Here is a 16,701-nt window from a genome sequence, read left to right as displayed (position 1 = left end):
AATTAATTATTCTACAGATACAAAATCAATTACTGATGTGTATTACATACTCGCGAATTTATCAGTTTATTTTTTTTTCGGTTTCACACATGTAATCAGTTAGAAAAAAGCTAATTATGATGTACCAGGATTTATATACTTTATTTAAAAATAATTATTTTTCTTGTAATTACCTGATAACCCGTGATTATAACTAATTCATTCAATTGGGTTTAAAAATGATTTAGTAACCTTTAACATTTGCATCATCGATTTCATTACCGTCTGACTTTGATATAATTTCATTTAAAATATATAAATAAATTTTGATTTGCGTTTTATATCCAAGAAACGGATGAAAAAGATTTGATATGAAAATATTTCATTTTCATTGATATTGGTTTTATATTTTTCTGATGTATCGTGTCCTTCTCTCTTACAAATAGACAACAGTTATTTAAAGACGACCTTAAACGGATAAGAAGTTTAAGTCAATATATAAGAATCTTTTTAAGAATGTTATATTTTTATTGAATATGGTTTCGTTTTTTTTTCAATTAAATATTTTTCTTATAATGATTATGTCATAAGTCGTTCATTGTTAAAAAATTTTACAATAAAATCTGTCATAAGCATGAAAAGAAAAATAAGATAAAAATTTATTGTCATTCATGCAATTGTATCAATGAAATACTAAAACTTAATAAAAGCCGACGACGACTGTAAGAATTCTCCATAAAAAAGCACATCGATAGTATCAAAAAAATCTGTGAAAGTATTAACAAAAAAAAAAACACATAAATTATCCCAAAATTAATTTTTTTCCCCTCAGTAAAAGATTCGTACGACGAGCAAATAAATAATTCAAATATTAGCATAAATATTAAATGAATAATTTTTGAGAACTGATGAGAACATAAACAAGTTGTGCATTAACGTTTAATTATTTTTATTATTATTTTTATTAATAATACAAATTTGTTAATTTTAAAATTTATTAATAATATTATTATTATTTTTTTTTATTATATTTTATATTTTAGTTTTTTTTTATTATTATATTTATTTTATTTTATATTATTATTATATTTATTTTATTTTATATTATTATTATATTTATTTTATTTTATATTATTATTATATTTATTTTATTTTATTTTATTTTTATTTTATTATTTTTTAATTATTTTATTATTCTCATTTATCACTTTTACTTTACGCTTTACTAACGTTAGTTGAGAATTTTATTATCGTGTGCAACATTGTATTTTTAAATTCACCTCACGTTAGTCGAAACCTGGGCTAATCGGTTGTACCTAGAACCTTGCCACATACCATTTCACACGCGAGACGCGTAAAACAAAGAGAAATTAAGAGAGAGAAAGAAAGATAGACAGAGGAATAGAGTTAGGGGGGAAGTTTTGTACTCGTATATGACCTTGTCATGCATTGTCCCCAAGTACGATTCGCGGTCGGTTGGATTATACAACAACTTATACTATAACATAGTTTTACGTAATTTCTATTGGCCGACTTCAATCGTATTGCACAAACCTCTCGAAGTCGAAGAATCTCCTATAGTAAATCGTATTTAGGCTCGATCAGTCAATAGAATCGATTTTAAACAAGGACATTGAATCCTACGTTTCCAAGGATAATGCGCATCAACGCAGGACGTGCACCAACCCAATCGCCTTATGTCGATATTTCACTAAAGAAATATTTCGAAATAGAAAACAACAAAACCAAACTGTATTACCAATGAATTTTTTAAATACAATATATAGAAATATTATTTTTTATCATGTTATACAAAAAAAAAAAAACAGGTCTTGAAACAATGCGTTGGTTGATGAAATAAATTATTTCGACACGTTTGCAGTATTTTTTAATAAAAAATAAAGTAAAAAGAGAATTAGTTTTTGTTTGTTTGTAATAGAAATGAAATAAATTTGCAAATCTAATTCAAATTAAACAAAATAATATTTAATATCAACAATTCCAATAATATTTATTGATCTGTTGAGCCAACGTACAATAATCTCTCTGACAGTGAATTCAAATGAAAAATCGAAATTCGTGCAAAACGAAAGTTATGGAATATATGAAAGGAACGTTTTCCTTGTAAAGCTTATCGATCGAAAATCGATTCGGGGAGGTTGGTTCTAGCACTTGAAACAACGAATGAACGCTTTGCATTAATCCACTCGACACAACAGTGAGAGCGATTTCGAACGAATTATTTCGCAAGGTTTTCAAAGGAGACACGACGGGGCGAGGTTACTCGTCTCCTATAAATTCGTGGCAGGAGTATTCGTCGTCACTCGTTGTCCACTCGTCGAATCAACAAGTGAATTAAAAATGTTCAAGCTCCTCGTAAGTGAAAGCACCGTTTCTATTCACGAACGAATAATTTATTATTTGAACATAGACTCTATTCTAATTTTTGTTTAAGCATAGAAAATTCTATACATACATTTGTTTCTATTACAATTTAACACTATTTCATATCTAACAATAAATAATACTAGTATACTCTTAATATTCTTTTTAATTTTATTTAAACGATATATTCTATTAAAAAATTGTCTAACAAACTAATAAATTCTAAAGTCTCATCCTATTATAAATTTGAAGCACATTTTATTTGTTAATAAAATTTTCTAAAATTTATAGTTTATCTAACATATATAAAACATTTTGTTACAGAGCATCTTCGCCCTCGTAGCGGTCGCTTGCGTAAATGCAGCGCCAGGTGTATTCTTGCCAGCCCCAGGCGTAGCTGCTGTTCCAGCTCCAATTGTCACTGCCAGAAGTAGCCAAGCTTTTGCGAGAAATTACAATAGGTTGGCTGCCGCACCATTGGCTTACACCTTACCAGCAGTTGCTGCACCAGTTGCTGCACCAGTTGCTGCACCAGTTGCTGCACCAGTTGCTTACACCGCACCAGCAGTTGCTGCTTACCCTGCAGCACACTTGACATACGCCCCATCATTCCCGACAGTAGCACGACTTGCATACGTCTAAAATGATTTTACCCGATGCACTCGTTGTTATCAAATATGTCTACAAATCAACCAATCAACCTGTTATCTCGACTCGATTATGTGTTCTCGATTGATCTTGTATTAGAAAAATATACTTAAGTTTTTTTCAAACCTACATTTATTTTGTCACACTTTATTACTTTAATGTCACATCCCCTTTTAGTTGATCAGTCAATTAATAATAGACTGTAAAGGAAACTGTTTTTTTTTCTTTCCTATAAAAATTACGATTTACATCGATGAAACGTCTACGTCTATAAGTTGACGAAGCAATTATTGGATATAAATATAACAGCTTGGTAGCTCTCTTTTATCTTCTTTCAGTAACATTAACTTATCGATATTTAAAGCTATCTTTTTCTACCTCTATCTTTTTTTTCTCTCTCTCTCTCTCTCTCTTTTTCTCATTAATGCAACTAATTAACAACCGAGCTGAAACGTGTTCCAAAGGATCTGCGAGAAAAAAAGAATGACACGAGTAATATAGCACTATATCGATTCGAGGATATGAAAAATTTTTAATTATTGCAGCACTAGGTGAAAAAGAACAAAGAAGAGAAATGGAAAATGGCGTTGGATGAGAAACGAACTATAAAAAACAACCAACAATTCTGTTGGAATATTTCTACCTATTTCGTCGTAACTGCGTATAGTTTTATTATATTTTTAATTTAATATGAAACTCTGTATTTAATATAAAAAAACACTTGAGAAACAATTAAAACGTTATATAAATATTTGCAATCATTGTATTTTATTCGTATTCTACCCTTGTTTAATTAAAAATTATCGTTTTATAATAATTTAATTCTAATTTGTTTGATATAAATATTACGTATATATAAACGTGTGTGTGTGTGTGTATATATAACGTAGGGAAACATATGTGATGGTATTAACCAACAAAATGCACCGGTAATATCGACGAGTTCAACAAAAGTTATATTTGAATTTACAAATTACATAAAGTTTATGCAATTGTTTCTTTTTTTTTTTGTAACTTTCTACTATGACGTTGTATTCATTACATTATTTTACACAATACCATAATCATTCTATATTCGTTTCAAAGTGCTATCGAAAATCGAGTAAACAATAAATTTACAGACAAATTGTAAAAGATACGATGAAATTAGGAAATTTATATTAAACACGTAATACACACACTTGATTTGATTACTTGCATTTAACGTAAATTCCATTTTGCTATCTTTCTTTTTACGTCCTTTTAATTAAATTGTCGATTAAATTGTTTAAATGCACCACCTGTAAATGAATACCTGTATAATACAGATAAATGAATTACCTGTAAATATAATCATAATAGATTGTTTAATAAAAAATATGCAATAATTAATAGAAATCGTTGAACGAATAATAGTGACGTGGCTTATCACTAAAACCTTAACATTCTAGGTCGGTACATCATTTACGTAATCTATCGAGAGCTAATTGTAAGGTTGGTCACGTAGTAGAAAGAAAGTATTGAATGGTCGTTGGGATTGGTATAAAAACGATACCAGTTCGGACATTGGCATTGTGCGGTACTTCTTCGAACCGAGCAACATGAACTCTTTCGTTACGGTGAGTTCTAATCGGATAACAACCATTGTTTGTTTAATTCAAATTTCACAAATAACATCTGCTAACTTAAAATGGCATTTATTTTCAGGTAACAATTGCGACTGTGCTCGCAGTAGCACAGGTTGCCCTGGCTGGAGTAGTTCCTGCTGCTGCAGTTGCTGCAGCACCAGCAGCAGTTGCCGCTGCACCATTAGTTGCTGCTGCACCTGCAGCTATCGGTTATGCTAAAGCTGTGCCATACAATATTCCACCATACGCATCCAGAGTTGACATTAACACCAGAAACATTGCTGCCCCATTGGTCGCATCTGCACCCCTCGTAGCTGCAGCACCAGCAGCACCAGTTGTAGCCGCTGCACCAGCTGCACCAGTTTTAGCCGCAGCACCAGCTGCACAGATTGTTGCTGCACCTGGTTTATACCACCCAACCTATGCCGGAAGTTTGACTGCACCCTTAGCTCAATTCGCTGCTGCTTATGGACCAACGTTTTTCGGTTAAACGATGACATTTGGAACTATTGGATGACTGTTGTTTGATATTTGTTAATGTCCCTCTCAGCAATAAACATTTCTTACCAATCTTAAACAAAAAAATCTACTCTTCTTTTCATGTGTTCTTTGTTTTATTTTGTAAGGAAAAATATTTGATAAATAATCTTCCTTCAAACCTTTTCCATTGTTGCAAATGAAACAAATGATTTTATCCAAGGTGATAATACCCCCGTCAGGCAACTTATTTTTCACCAAGCCAAATTTTTTTATCAACGTGAATGAATTCTCCCCTATGAAATTTTACATTTTCTAAGAAATACATGCGTTCTCTTCACATGAAAGAATTTTGCTCGAGATATTCTCGATTTACCCTTTTGCGGAAAACAGGCTTTTATGCGGATAACGAAACATTACTTTATATATTTTTTTTTTTTTTTTTATTACTGCAAGTACTTTCATCTCTTTTTCTCTTGTTGTGGATGTATCCTGAAAGTAGTCGGAAGAGAGAAGAAAAGAAAGAAAAAAGCAAATCCTGTGAAAGAAATCCGGGCAACGATCGACAACTCGATCTGGTTCAACCTTGCACAGGAAACCTTGAAGATTATATCCTGCTTTTGAAATACGACTACGACGAGTAGAAAGAACATAAAGTCTCTAAGAATCATTATCCTATTTGCATAAAATTATTATAAAAAATGAAAAGGAACGAAATAAATAAATAAATTATTTGTTTCATTTGTTAGATTATAAAAAATATCAACGTTAATGTTTCTTAAAATTACAACATTGAAATATTATAACAATAATGTTATTAAACATACTCTCTGGTTTATTGTTAAGAAAAACAATCATTAATCTAAAACAGTGATATTCAAACTTTGTTCTTAGAAACTCTGAAATTCAACGAATTATTTTCTTTAGATATATTATATTACATTTAATATCATTTATCATATATGCTTGATTAATTTTATTTTAGAAATAACGTAGAAAATGAACAAATGAAAAATTAATATTTCTTTTCTTTTTATCAAAGAGGAAAGGTTACGTAAAATGTTTTTACGCTCTCATTACGGGTTCTGTGAATTGAAAAAAAATTTCAGAAGATTATTGGCCTAGAATAAATAATAAATCGATCCTACGATTTCCTACGCACACTCGTATTATTAGAACTTTTGTTCGAAATCAAGACAAATAAATGTTACGATAGTAATTAAGATGGGAAAGGAAATTCAATAAAAAAAAATTAAGTCTAATGATCAAAAAGATTTTGATTCAAACGATAATAGAAATATTAGAAATAATCGTCGAATAAAATGAATAACAAATTTATGAAAAAAGTTAATTCGAATATACATATATATATATATATATGTATATTCATATATGTACAATATACGACGTTCGATTAAACGCAATAATTCGTTCGGCCGAATAAAATTCGAGACACGTTCAAAGGTTGGACGATGGCCGTTCCTTCTTCACCCACCGATGTCTCAATCAAGGATAAGAAATTGTACGAAATACATAGTCAAAGTATTTAGGACGGGTTTCTAAGCGATTAATTTTCCCAAGAGGTGATCGTTGCAACAGATCATTAGAATTACGTCGTCAAAACCTAGACGTAACCTTCCAACTACGAATAGAATGCACGATGTAAGAGTTATAGCAATGGGATACTATTAATAATTATTTTAAATACGTAAACGACGATTCGTCATTAATTATGTCATTAATTATTTGACTAAAAATATAATATAATATATTATATAAAATACATTATGTTAAACATCAATCACGAATCATAATCTAATTTTAGATTTAAAACAGAAAGATTGCAATATAATAAGATTGAGAGAACAAAAATCTTGTTCTTCTTGTTTCTTTTTTTTCTTTTTCTTTTTCAATGTCCAATCTGCCGGAAGTTGGTTTGATAAACTTACGATTTGCAAATCAACCGGGCGCACCTATGAAACAAAACGGAATATTAACGTTTCGTTTAGCGTCTCGAATCACGATCGAATTTCTCGTTAAATCGTTCGATGGACTTCCAAAAAAGAATTTCTTTAAGACGAACCACGCGCACCAGTGATATAGAACGGGTGGCATCGAACGGGCGTGGCCAAGTTTACTCAGAGGTCATCTAGTATGCAAGACTGTAATCCTTCTGGTATTGTGAGAGATACGAAAGAGAATAGGGTGGGAGTTCTCTCTCTCTCTCTTGGTGGAAAGCGAAAACCACCTATATAAGACAACGGAGCTCATCGTTTGGCATCACAGTTTTGTCAGCTTAAAGTCAAAGCTAAACAAACCAATCTCTCAAAATGATGACCAAGATCTTCGTAAGTTTATAATTTATTCTATTTAAAATTACTTTTAAATTGTTCTATCGATTTAATAATAATAATAATACCATGAAATTTGTACGCAATGTTATTTTGAAACAATTGTTTAAAATAATACAAATTTTAATATCAGATTAGAATGAAATTCCACAACCCTCTTCTAACGATCGATCGATCTGTGTTTCTCTCGTAGGTTTTCATCGGCGCCCTTGTGGCTGTTTGCTCGGCCGGTATCGTACCAGGTGTACCAGCAGCAGCACTCACGGTTGGTACTTACGCATCAAGTTACAACGCTCACGCCATCAATCATGCCATAGCTGCACCTTACGTCGCTGCTACACACGCGGTAGCCCCTGCTGTAGCACCTGCGATCACACCTTTTGCCTATTCGGCCCTACCAGCAGCCTACGCTTACCCTGCTGCACACATAATCGCTGGAAGACGTTGAAATTTGATTAGGACAATTGGATTTTTATGATGATATATTCTCGACTACTTATCAAAACCAATAATAGAAACAGACCAAACAGGATTTCAACAATTAAACAATTCTTATAACATTTTTGTTTGAATTTTGTAACATTGAAATTTGGTGACAATCGGATTTTGCAAATCCGTGCATCAACCGTGGATAAGTAGATCCAAACTTGCCCACGACGATGCGATCGGTTAAAAACCGGTTCTGATCTCGACTATACAACACCATGATGCGAACGATGTCTTGGTCTCTTCACCATTCTACACCATACTACTTAACTGTGTTACGTTTTTACTCAGTCGATCAATAAATCTTTCATTCCTGCAAATCTATTATGACATATTTCTTTAAACATCCTAATCCTTTAAGCATCCTAAAACAGATATACTTATCTCGTAACATTAGCAAAAAAATTAGATATACGTTTCAAGGAAACATCAATTAAGATAGGAACGCTGTTGTCGAATAAAGACAGTAATTAAAGAACACTTTGTTAGACCATTAAAGGGTAAAAGCATTTTCCGTAAAATACTTTTAAGGAAATTCTTAAAAGAATTAAACAATTTATGTATCTATTATGGTGTAAGTATCTTACACCATAAGAAATCATTGAAAGTGTACTTTCTATTTCGCGTTTAACATTTTCTTTCAAATTCAGTTTCCAAATCCGGTGAAACATAGAACGAACGTTTACATAAATGTCATAACAACAACGTGCTTCAAGAGTCTTACACAATTTTGACATATGTAAAAATATATCTACGCTTCTTTCTTTTATTATTGCTTAAAGTTATTCACAAAAGAACTCGTTGTACTTGTATAGTACACGTAGTTTTTTTTTTTTCTAACGATTAACGTAAGTTCGAGAAAAGATATAACAGGTACCAAAGGACACGCCTGTAAAGACAGACCATAGGAGCCAGTTCTTCTCACGTATGCAAGTCATGCGAGACAGTTTTCGCATCGAGTATCACGACGAGCAACTCTCAACGTCGTTAACCTCATTTCTTATAGAAAAGTCGACGCATAACAAAAGACTCTTCTCTCTCTCTCTCTCTCTCTCTCTCTCTCTCTCTTTTTTTGTATCTTCGCAAAAGAAGTTTCAATATTAATTATGCAATTGATTGAGTTTCATAGATAGTTTAAGACAAGAAATTCAAATTGTATATTGTAAATTTATTATTAACCGATTGAAAATTGTTCTAAATCGAAATATAAATAATTAGGACAATATTTCATTCATAGATTTATCCTACGAAAAAAAAAAAATAATAATAATAAAAATAAGAAAAAAAAATTAAATTGAAATTTAACGGTGATTATTTTAAAAGAAAATTAATTCTCCTCATTGGCAGGAGTTATAATAACCGTTAATAATTTGTAATATAATCATCGATATCGACAAGGTACTAACACAAGGTGTACCTTATCCGCAATTATGTAATACGAGTATAGCAATTAAAAAATGCGTGAGTCACACAAATTCAGTAACAGTTTCTGTAACGCGGTTATTATTGATCTAACGATAGATAACTATAAAGAATTTCTCTCAATCATCTCATGAATTAGATTCTGTTTTACTCCTTCAATGAAAATAAATCTGTTTTGATAAAAGTGAAAGGTTCAACCCGTGATATCAAAGTCCCATTTATCAACCGGAAATTGTGAGAAAAGGATTCTTAAAATAGAAATATGAAAATGTTATAAATATAAATAGGTTATTAAATATAGCTATGAATTTATACATAAGGACTATAAATAAGTAAATACATCTATACATAGCAATAAAAAATTAAAACGAACCAATGTCAGATAATTAAAACTTCTATAACGATACCAAAAAATAATAAACTTAATCAAAGGTTAACGTAAAAGTTCCAAAAGTTATGTAACAATCTAACAATTTATCCAAAAGTTGTAATAATATCGATTAAATAATCCTAATGAAACATAATAAATAAATAAATACATTTATATGTAATTGTAAAAAAAAAAAAAAAATTCAATGCTAAAACTAATGCGAAACAATTCAAGGTAATTAAAAGTTTAGGTTCCCAATGATGATACCAAAAAGTTATTAATCTGTATTAAAGGGATCAACAAAGTTCAACCATTTACGTAACGACTTAACAGTTTATCCAAGAGTTGAAGTATCGACATATCGATTAGAAGAGAGTCATAATGAAAAAACAATCGATCCAATTTGCTATCTGCCGTCAAGGTTTCGAAAATGCTCTTCTATCAAAACAAACGAGATCGTAAACTATTGCAGTCACGTATCCAATAGGATATTCGAGATGAAAAAGCTGTGTATATATATATATGTGTGCATGAACACGAAACTTTATAACACATCTATCTAGATAATACATCATCATTTATTTTTTTCTCTTTTTTTCGTAACTCTACGTTAACTCCTTGTACATTTAACTCTCGTTCAAAGTCCTCCCCCTTTTTTTTTTTTTTCAAAAGAGTTACCTTCGTTCTGAAACGAATGAGATGAAAACAACAAAACAAAAAACTAAAAAGAAAAATTTCACACGATACAAGAAACAAGAACTTGTCCTTCTGTCTTTGTCCAGTTCTCTCGTTGCCGTATTACTTATACTATAATATATGTGTGTGTGTGTGTATATGTGAATGTACGTTCATACGAGCAATCGACTACCAAATTGCTTGTCACAAAAATCCTCGTGATTGAAGTTCACTCTCGCCATTAAATAAGATTTATATGAAAAATGAAAGCTATAATAAAGAAACCCTCCTACCCCCTGTCCTTCCTACCCCACCCAAAAAAAAACAGGAAAGAAAAGAAAAGAAAACAGAATTCTCTCTCTTCTTTTTCTTTTTTTTTTTTCTTGTTTTTTCTTTTTTCTTCCTTCTCTTATTTCTTTCTCTCTTATATATTATTTATATATGTGTGCGTGAGAGTAACTTATTTTAATTACGATCGGTATACGTAGCCGAGCGAGATCTACTTTCTCATATCACGTGGCCTTCTTTGCCACCTCGTTCCTCTCCATCGATATGACGCGCGCAACGAATCCAAGGAGACGAAAATAAACAAACAACTCGTGACGTCCATCAATTCAACATCACCGAGATTTTTTTCTCTTACTCTCTCTCCTCATTTTCTATTCAACTATTAAGAAGATTTCTTCTTCTGTAACATTTCCGATCGATTAGGGCCCATCCATCTTATTGTTTCGCGATTATCTGTTGCGTTAAAATAATCATTGACTTTTGTTTAATTATAAAAGGTTATCGCGTGAAAAAGAAAAATGCGTGAAATAGCTCATCTTCAGGCTGGCCAATGTGGCAATCAAATTGGTGCTAAGGTAAATTAAATAATAATTCATCAATAATAATAATAATAATACACGTTTAACGATTATTACATTTGAATAAAATAGTTTTGGGAGGTAATATCCGACGAGCATGGAATTGATCCTACGGGAACTTATCACGGTGATTCGGATTTGCAATTGGAACGTATAAACGTTTATTATAACGAAGCAACCGGTGGAAAATACGTTCCAAGAGCAATATTGGTCGATCTGGAACCTGGTACTATGGATGCCGTACGATCAGGCCCATTTGGTCAAATATTTCGACCAGACAATTTCGTTTTCGGTCAAAGCGGTGCTGGAAACAATTGGGCGAAAGGTCATTACACGGAAGGTGCCGAACTGGTTGATTCCGTCCTCGATGTTGTTCGCAAGGAAGCTGAAAGTTGCGATTGTCTTCAAGGATTTCAATTAACTCATTCGCTTGGTGGTGGAACTGGTGCTGGTATGGGCACATTACTTATTTCCAAAATTCGAGAAGAATATCCTGATAGGATTATGATGACTTTTAGCGTGGTACCATCACCTAAGGTATTGAATCATCTTCAATAATTATATTTCTTAATAATTTATGTTGATTTCATTAAATTGGGCCCAATAAAATTCGCGTGCTGTTTCATTGTTTTTTAAGCAAATATCACGATGTGTATTTTTCAAAAACAACATTTATATATTATAAGTATATTACAATTTGAAATTGAATATCATGAACTTTCTAAACAATTTATTAATACATTTTATAATATTATATTATACATGCATAACAGGACGAATGTAATCATTGTGAATATATTATTAACTCGTTCGTTTAGAATATACGTAAGAGTCTACTTCGTTTAAACGTGACCCGTGTATTAAATGTTGTTGCATCAAACACTTACACTCTTTCCCTTTCTTTCTCTTTCTTCTTTTTTTTATTTACAGGTATCGGACACAGTCGTCGAACCATACAACTGCACTCTTTCTGTACATCAACTTGTCGAGAATACGGATGAATCCTATTGTATAGACAACGAAGCCCTTTACGATATTTGCTTCAGAACACTTAAATTAAGCACCCCCACTTATGGAGATTTAAATCATTTGGTTAGTGCAACATTAAGTGGTGTTACAACCTGCTTAAGGTTTCCCGGACAATTAAATGCCGATTTGAGAAAACTAGCAGTCAACATGGTACCTTTCCCACGATTACACTTCTTCATTCCCGGTTTCGCTCCTTTAACTTCAAGGTTAAATCTCAAGAGATACTTATTATTTATTCGATAAAAAAAGATTTAACGATTATATCTTGTCATAATTTAAGAATTTTATTTGCAGAGGATCGCAACAGTACAGAGCATTAACTGTCCCAGAATTAACCCAACAAATGTTCGATGCTAAAAACATGATGGCCGCCTGTGACCCTCGACACGGTCGTTATCTCACCGTTGCTGCTGTTTTCCGTGGAAGAATGTCGATGAAAGAGGTTGACGAACAAATGTTAAATATACAAAATAAAAATAGCAGTTATTTCGTCGAATGGATACCTAGCAACGTTAAAACCGCAGTTTGCGATATTCCACCTCGTGGTTTGAAAATGTCAGCTACTTTTATTGGAAATTCTACGGCTATTCAGGTTACTTTATATTATTCTCCTAATGTAGTAGCAACATTCTCTAATTTATATTAATTATAGAAAAGGTTTCATTTTATTTGTATTCAATCATGTTTTATTCTTTTGTTTTACAAATTTTAGGAACTCTTCAAAAGAGTTTCTGAACAATTCACGGCCATGTTCAGGCGCAAAGCTTTTCTTCATTGGTACACTGGCGAAGGTATGGACGAAATGGAATTCACGGAAGCCGAAAGTAACATGAACGATTTGGTATCGGAATATCAACAATATCAAGAAGCTACAGCAGAAGAGGATGGTGAATTTGACGAGGAGGAGGAGGGTGAAGGGGCGGATAATTAATTTGTTTTATTAGATTTTCCTTCTTCCATAATTATCGGTTGTTTTAATCGCACATGTATCATACTCTAAATAAGAAAGAAAAACAAAAACTGTGTTCGTACGAGTATTAAAGTGTCCTGTCGTTTGTCAATTATTTTGTTATAGAATGCAACGCGAACAAACTTGTACAGAATAAATGACTTCGTTACAATAGACGACTTTGTTTTTTGTAAATGATCATAAAAGAACTTTGTGATGATGCATACTCTCTCTTCCTTTCCTTTTCTTTTCCCACAATGATCGATAAAAGAAAAAAAAAGAATACTTTTATCGTTCTCATATACGTCCTCGATAGAGGCATCGTTTACATTGAGAAAACGAGATATAAAATAAATTATTATTATTTAATAATAACATTCACGGTTGGAATTACTGAGAATACTTGATTACCGATGCGTACGTTTCATTGTTATTATACAAAATCGCACGAGGAATATCGTAAATGTTAATAAGTGGGTGTGGTCGAGTTACGCCATTAATTACCAAGAAATATATGAATAGATACAATGTCCTTACTATGAAAATTTCTCATTTTCCCCTCTCGCGTTTCTTTTGCCAACGTCATTTAAAACGCGATTGACCATCAAACGATAAGATCGAACAATTATATTTTATCTAAGAAATTATCAATTTTTTTTTATTTACATCGACCTTTATAAATGAATACAAAAAATACGATCTGAAAAAAACCAATTGTCACGATCAAATAATATTAACCCCTTTTTAAGTCACTAAATGGTAATTAAAATTGAACGGAAATAACAAAATAAAAAAAAAAAAACAAAATCTAACGCACAACCTTTGAGAAATGATGAGGACACGACAAAATTTCTCACTGATCGAGAAGATCCTGCTCGATTCTCCGTCAAAGATCAAGAACAAACGTATATTCATTCGCGTTCGATCGAAGATCAATCTCTTGACTCGAGGCGCAAACGTAGATGCATGATTATTCTACATCCGATAAGTCAAGTAAGATCTATCTTACACTCTCTTTCTCTCCCTCTCTTTCTATTTCTTTCGATAGAGTCCTCCTCTTCACGCTCGAAGGAACATAGACAAGATCATAGACGCGTAGATAATTACTGAAAGCATTGCAAAGAAGTGGGGAAATATCATAGTGGGACAGATGTTTTTCTTTGAGAACACGCATATACACACACACACACACACATATATAAATAGTTGCGGTGAAACATAGAAACAGACGTATTTTCTATCTCTGTCTATGTTTTCTAGCCATAACATCGAGCTGTCAAGGCTTCAACTAACTGTAAGAAGTTCTCTTCTCACGAGGGGATTCATGTTTATCCCTCTAACGTTACACCGGTAGTCCACATAGCGATAATTATTTCGTCCTTCGTCAAAACCACCTCCACATTCCGTAGGTCATCGAGAAATCTACGGATCTTAGAGAGACCTCGGTCGAATCTAGGTGAACGTGTGTGTGTGTATATGTATATATATATTTACAAGTATACCAAAGAAGAACTATAGGTCTTTATCTATCATGTGAGCTATAACTACCCCGCCCCACACACACTTCACATATCTTGCAATATGTACCATATACGTGTATGTATGCAATTTACAAATTCGTTGTTGCACTCCAACTACTAGTCGCACGCACAGGGAAATGCCTTTTTTCTTTTTTTTTTTCCATATTTCCACTATTCCCCCATGTTTAACGCCTAGACGAACACCAACACCAATGAGACGAAGGAAGAAAGAGAATGCTTTGCTGGGGGTATATAAGTGATACACTAGGAACGTTCTTTAGTTGGTCTACGATACCTACTGACAACAACATTTCATATTAAACACAACACAATAACAACATGTTCAAGTTGGTGAGTAAGTTTATATTATAGTCAATATAAAAAAAAAAAAATAGAAATTATATTAAATTATTTTTTCGAAAAAATGTCTTTTTTTATTTTCTCTACAATATTTTTCATATTAATGTTAAAATATTTGCATTGTGACGCCTACGCTTAACGAGTGGGTGGATTAATGAATATCAGAGTCACGTTGTTCCTGCAGATTTGTCTTAACTTTCGAGAAAGTAAATAACACATATACATATATATACGAAAACGTGACCCTCTATCGTATTTAATGATAAAACAATCTCATTAATCGTATGCAAAACGTTTGTGTTTTAAATTGCTCGAAGAATGACGTGAGTAATTCGTAACATTTAAAGTGAACTTTTCATATAGCTAGCGGGCACGATAGCGCATTTATTGAATTAATAAAAATGTTTAATAACGTGACGTAATGTTAAACTGAATGAATTGAAAAAGATTTCAATTAAAATCTTGTATGACAAGAAATAATAAAATCTTGTATTTGAAGAAGAATATAATAATATTGAAACACACACTCACACACATACACAACACATCTGTTTTCAGCTCATTCTCTCAGCACTCGTGGCTTATGCCTCTGCTGGATTGTACACGGGATACAATGGATATGGTGGCTACGGTTATGGTGGATACGGTTATGGCGGATACGGTTTAGGTCATGGGGTTGCAATTGCACCGTCTTATTCATCGGGACTCGCTTACCATGCACCTGTAGCGACTAGCTATGCAAACACATATAAGGTAAGCAAAAAATAACATTTCTTTTTTTAAAAATATATACATACAGAAATTTTACACGAGAGAGTAAAGTATAATTTTCAAGAAGTGAAAGAAAGATATCAAGTCATACAACAACAACACAAATTATTTATTTCTCTTATTTTCTTCAGGTCGCTTTGGCTCCTGCGGTGACCAAAGTTGCGGTTGCGGCCCCTGCGGTAACCAAAGTTGCTTATGCCGCACCCACAATAACTTATGCGGCCCCAGCCGTTGCTCCAGCTATCAGTTATAGCAGCGGATACAGTATCCCACCTTCGGTCACTACTTATGGCCATTCTCTTGGATATGGTCTGGGATACGGATATGGACTCGGACACGGATACGGATACGGATACGGCCACGGTGGTTATTATCATTGAAACTTAAACCCAAATGCATCGATGATTTGCCCCGATCGGTTCTTTCCATTAACGAAAAAGATATCTATATTTATATAGATATATATACATATAAAACGATTGTACATAATACGTACGACGACTGAACTCTACCTACCATCAAGCACTGCCACAATTACCACCAAACCCAATCCCCTACCCTCAAAAAAAAAAAAGAACTATGTAAAATATTTAATAATATATTATGCATGTAATTAATTTCCCGTTAACTCTCTATTCGCATTACTTCTGTTATTTTTCTTTTACCTACTATGTTTTTTTAATTAATAAGAAAATCAAAGAGTAAAAATCATCGTAGTTTTTCAAATATCATTGGAAAACACGATAGTGGGAGCTTATATCTTAAGATCGGTATTCCATTTTACAATACATGTCAAAAGTTACAAG

The 16,701-nt window shown here is 32.4% G+C and overlaps 4 protein-coding genes across 4 annotated transcripts; all 4 read left to right on the top strand.

Annotated features, from left to right (window-relative positions):
* Nucleotides 1-2,088: 2,088 nt before the first annotated feature.
* On the top strand, nucleotides 2,089-5,328 carry LOC107064827 (uncharacterized). The gene is made up of 4 exons (XM_089174728.1): nucleotides 2,089-2,355; nucleotides 2,689-3,004; nucleotides 4,486-4,610; nucleotides 4,699-5,328. The coding sequence occupies exons 1-4, from the start codon at nucleotides 2,341-2,343 to the stop codon at nucleotides 5,107-5,109; spliced, it is 867 nt and encodes a 288-aa protein (XP_089030854.1). The 5' UTR covers nucleotides 2,089-2,340; the 3' UTR covers nucleotides 5,110-5,328.
* A 1,926-nt stretch (nucleotides 5,329-7,254) lies between these two features.
* Nucleotides 7,255-8,253, top strand: LOC149031795 (uncharacterized). The gene is made up of 2 exons (XM_089174615.1): nucleotides 7,255-7,444; nucleotides 7,641-8,253. The coding sequence occupies exons 1-2, from the start codon at nucleotides 7,427-7,429 to the stop codon at nucleotides 7,893-7,895; spliced, it is 273 nt and encodes a 90-aa protein (XP_089030741.1). The 5' UTR covers nucleotides 7,255-7,426; the 3' UTR covers nucleotides 7,896-8,253.
* Nucleotides 8,254-11,206: 2,953 nt separating this feature from the next.
* LOC107064909 (beta-Tubulin at 56D) lies at nucleotides 11,207-13,254 on the top strand. Its single transcript, XM_015318101.2, has 5 exons — nucleotides 11,207-11,263; nucleotides 11,339-11,803; nucleotides 12,197-12,501; nucleotides 12,590-12,887; nucleotides 13,008-13,254. Exons 1-5 carry the CDS (start codon nucleotides 11,207-11,209, stop codon nucleotides 13,224-13,226), a joined length of 1,344 nt encoding a protein of 447 aa, XP_015173587.1. The 3' UTR covers nucleotides 13,227-13,254.
* Nucleotides 13,255-15,053: 1,799 nt separating this feature from the next.
* Nucleotides 15,054-16,523, top strand: LOC107064920 (uncharacterized). Its single transcript, XM_015318116.2, has 3 exons — nucleotides 15,054-15,115; nucleotides 15,683-15,877; nucleotides 16,027-16,523. Exons 1-3 carry the CDS (start codon nucleotides 15,104-15,106, stop codon nucleotides 16,273-16,275), a joined length of 456 nt encoding a protein of 151 aa, XP_015173602.1. The 5' UTR covers nucleotides 15,054-15,103; the 3' UTR covers nucleotides 16,276-16,523.
* Nucleotides 16,524-16,701: the final 178 nt, after the last annotated feature.

The sequence above is a fragment of the Polistes dominula genome, unplaced genomic scaffold, assembly GCF_049000335.1.
Source record: "Polistes dominula isolate Pdom_NZ unplaced genomic scaffold, Pdom_raw_medaka contig_16, whole genome shotgun sequence".
NCBI classification, from domain to species: domain Eukaryota; kingdom Metazoa; phylum Arthropoda; class Insecta; order Hymenoptera; family Vespidae; genus Polistes; species Polistes dominula.
The sequence above is the reverse complement of the archived record's forward strand: the minus strand, read 5'-3'. Positions and strand labels throughout refer to the sequence as shown.

What these genes read in the sequence shown, in the direction of transcription:
- LOC107064909 (XM_015318101.2), top strand. Translation starts at nt 11,207, where the DNA reads ATGCGTGAAATAGCTCATCTTCAGGCTGGCCAATGTGGCAATCAAATT. An exon ending in TTCGCTCCTTTAACTTCAAG is followed by an intron (nt 12,502 to 12,589) that starts GTTAAATCTCAA and finishes TTTTATTTGCAG; the next exon opens with AGGATCGCAACAGTACAGAG. An exon ending in GAAATTCTACGGCTATTCAG is followed by an intron (nt 12,888 to 13,007) that starts GTTACTTTATAT and finishes TACAAATTTTAG; the next exon opens with GAACTCTTCAAAAGAGTTTC.
- LOC107064827 (XM_089174728.1), top strand. An exon ending in AGCACGACTTGCATACGTCT is followed by an intron (nt 3,005 to 4,485) that starts AAAATGATTTTA and finishes GCTAATTGTAAG; the next exon opens with GTTGGTCACGTAGTAGAAAG. An exon ending in ACATGAACTCTTTCGTTACG is followed by an intron (nt 4,611 to 4,698) that starts GTGAGTTCTAAT and finishes ATTTATTTTCAG; the next exon opens with GTAACAATTGCGACTGTGCT.
- LOC107064920 (XM_015318116.2), top strand. An exon ending in GCTATGCAAACACATATAAG is followed by an intron (nt 15,878 to 16,026) that starts GTAAGCAAAAAA and finishes TATTTTCTTCAG; the next exon opens with GTCGCTTTGGCTCCTGCGGT.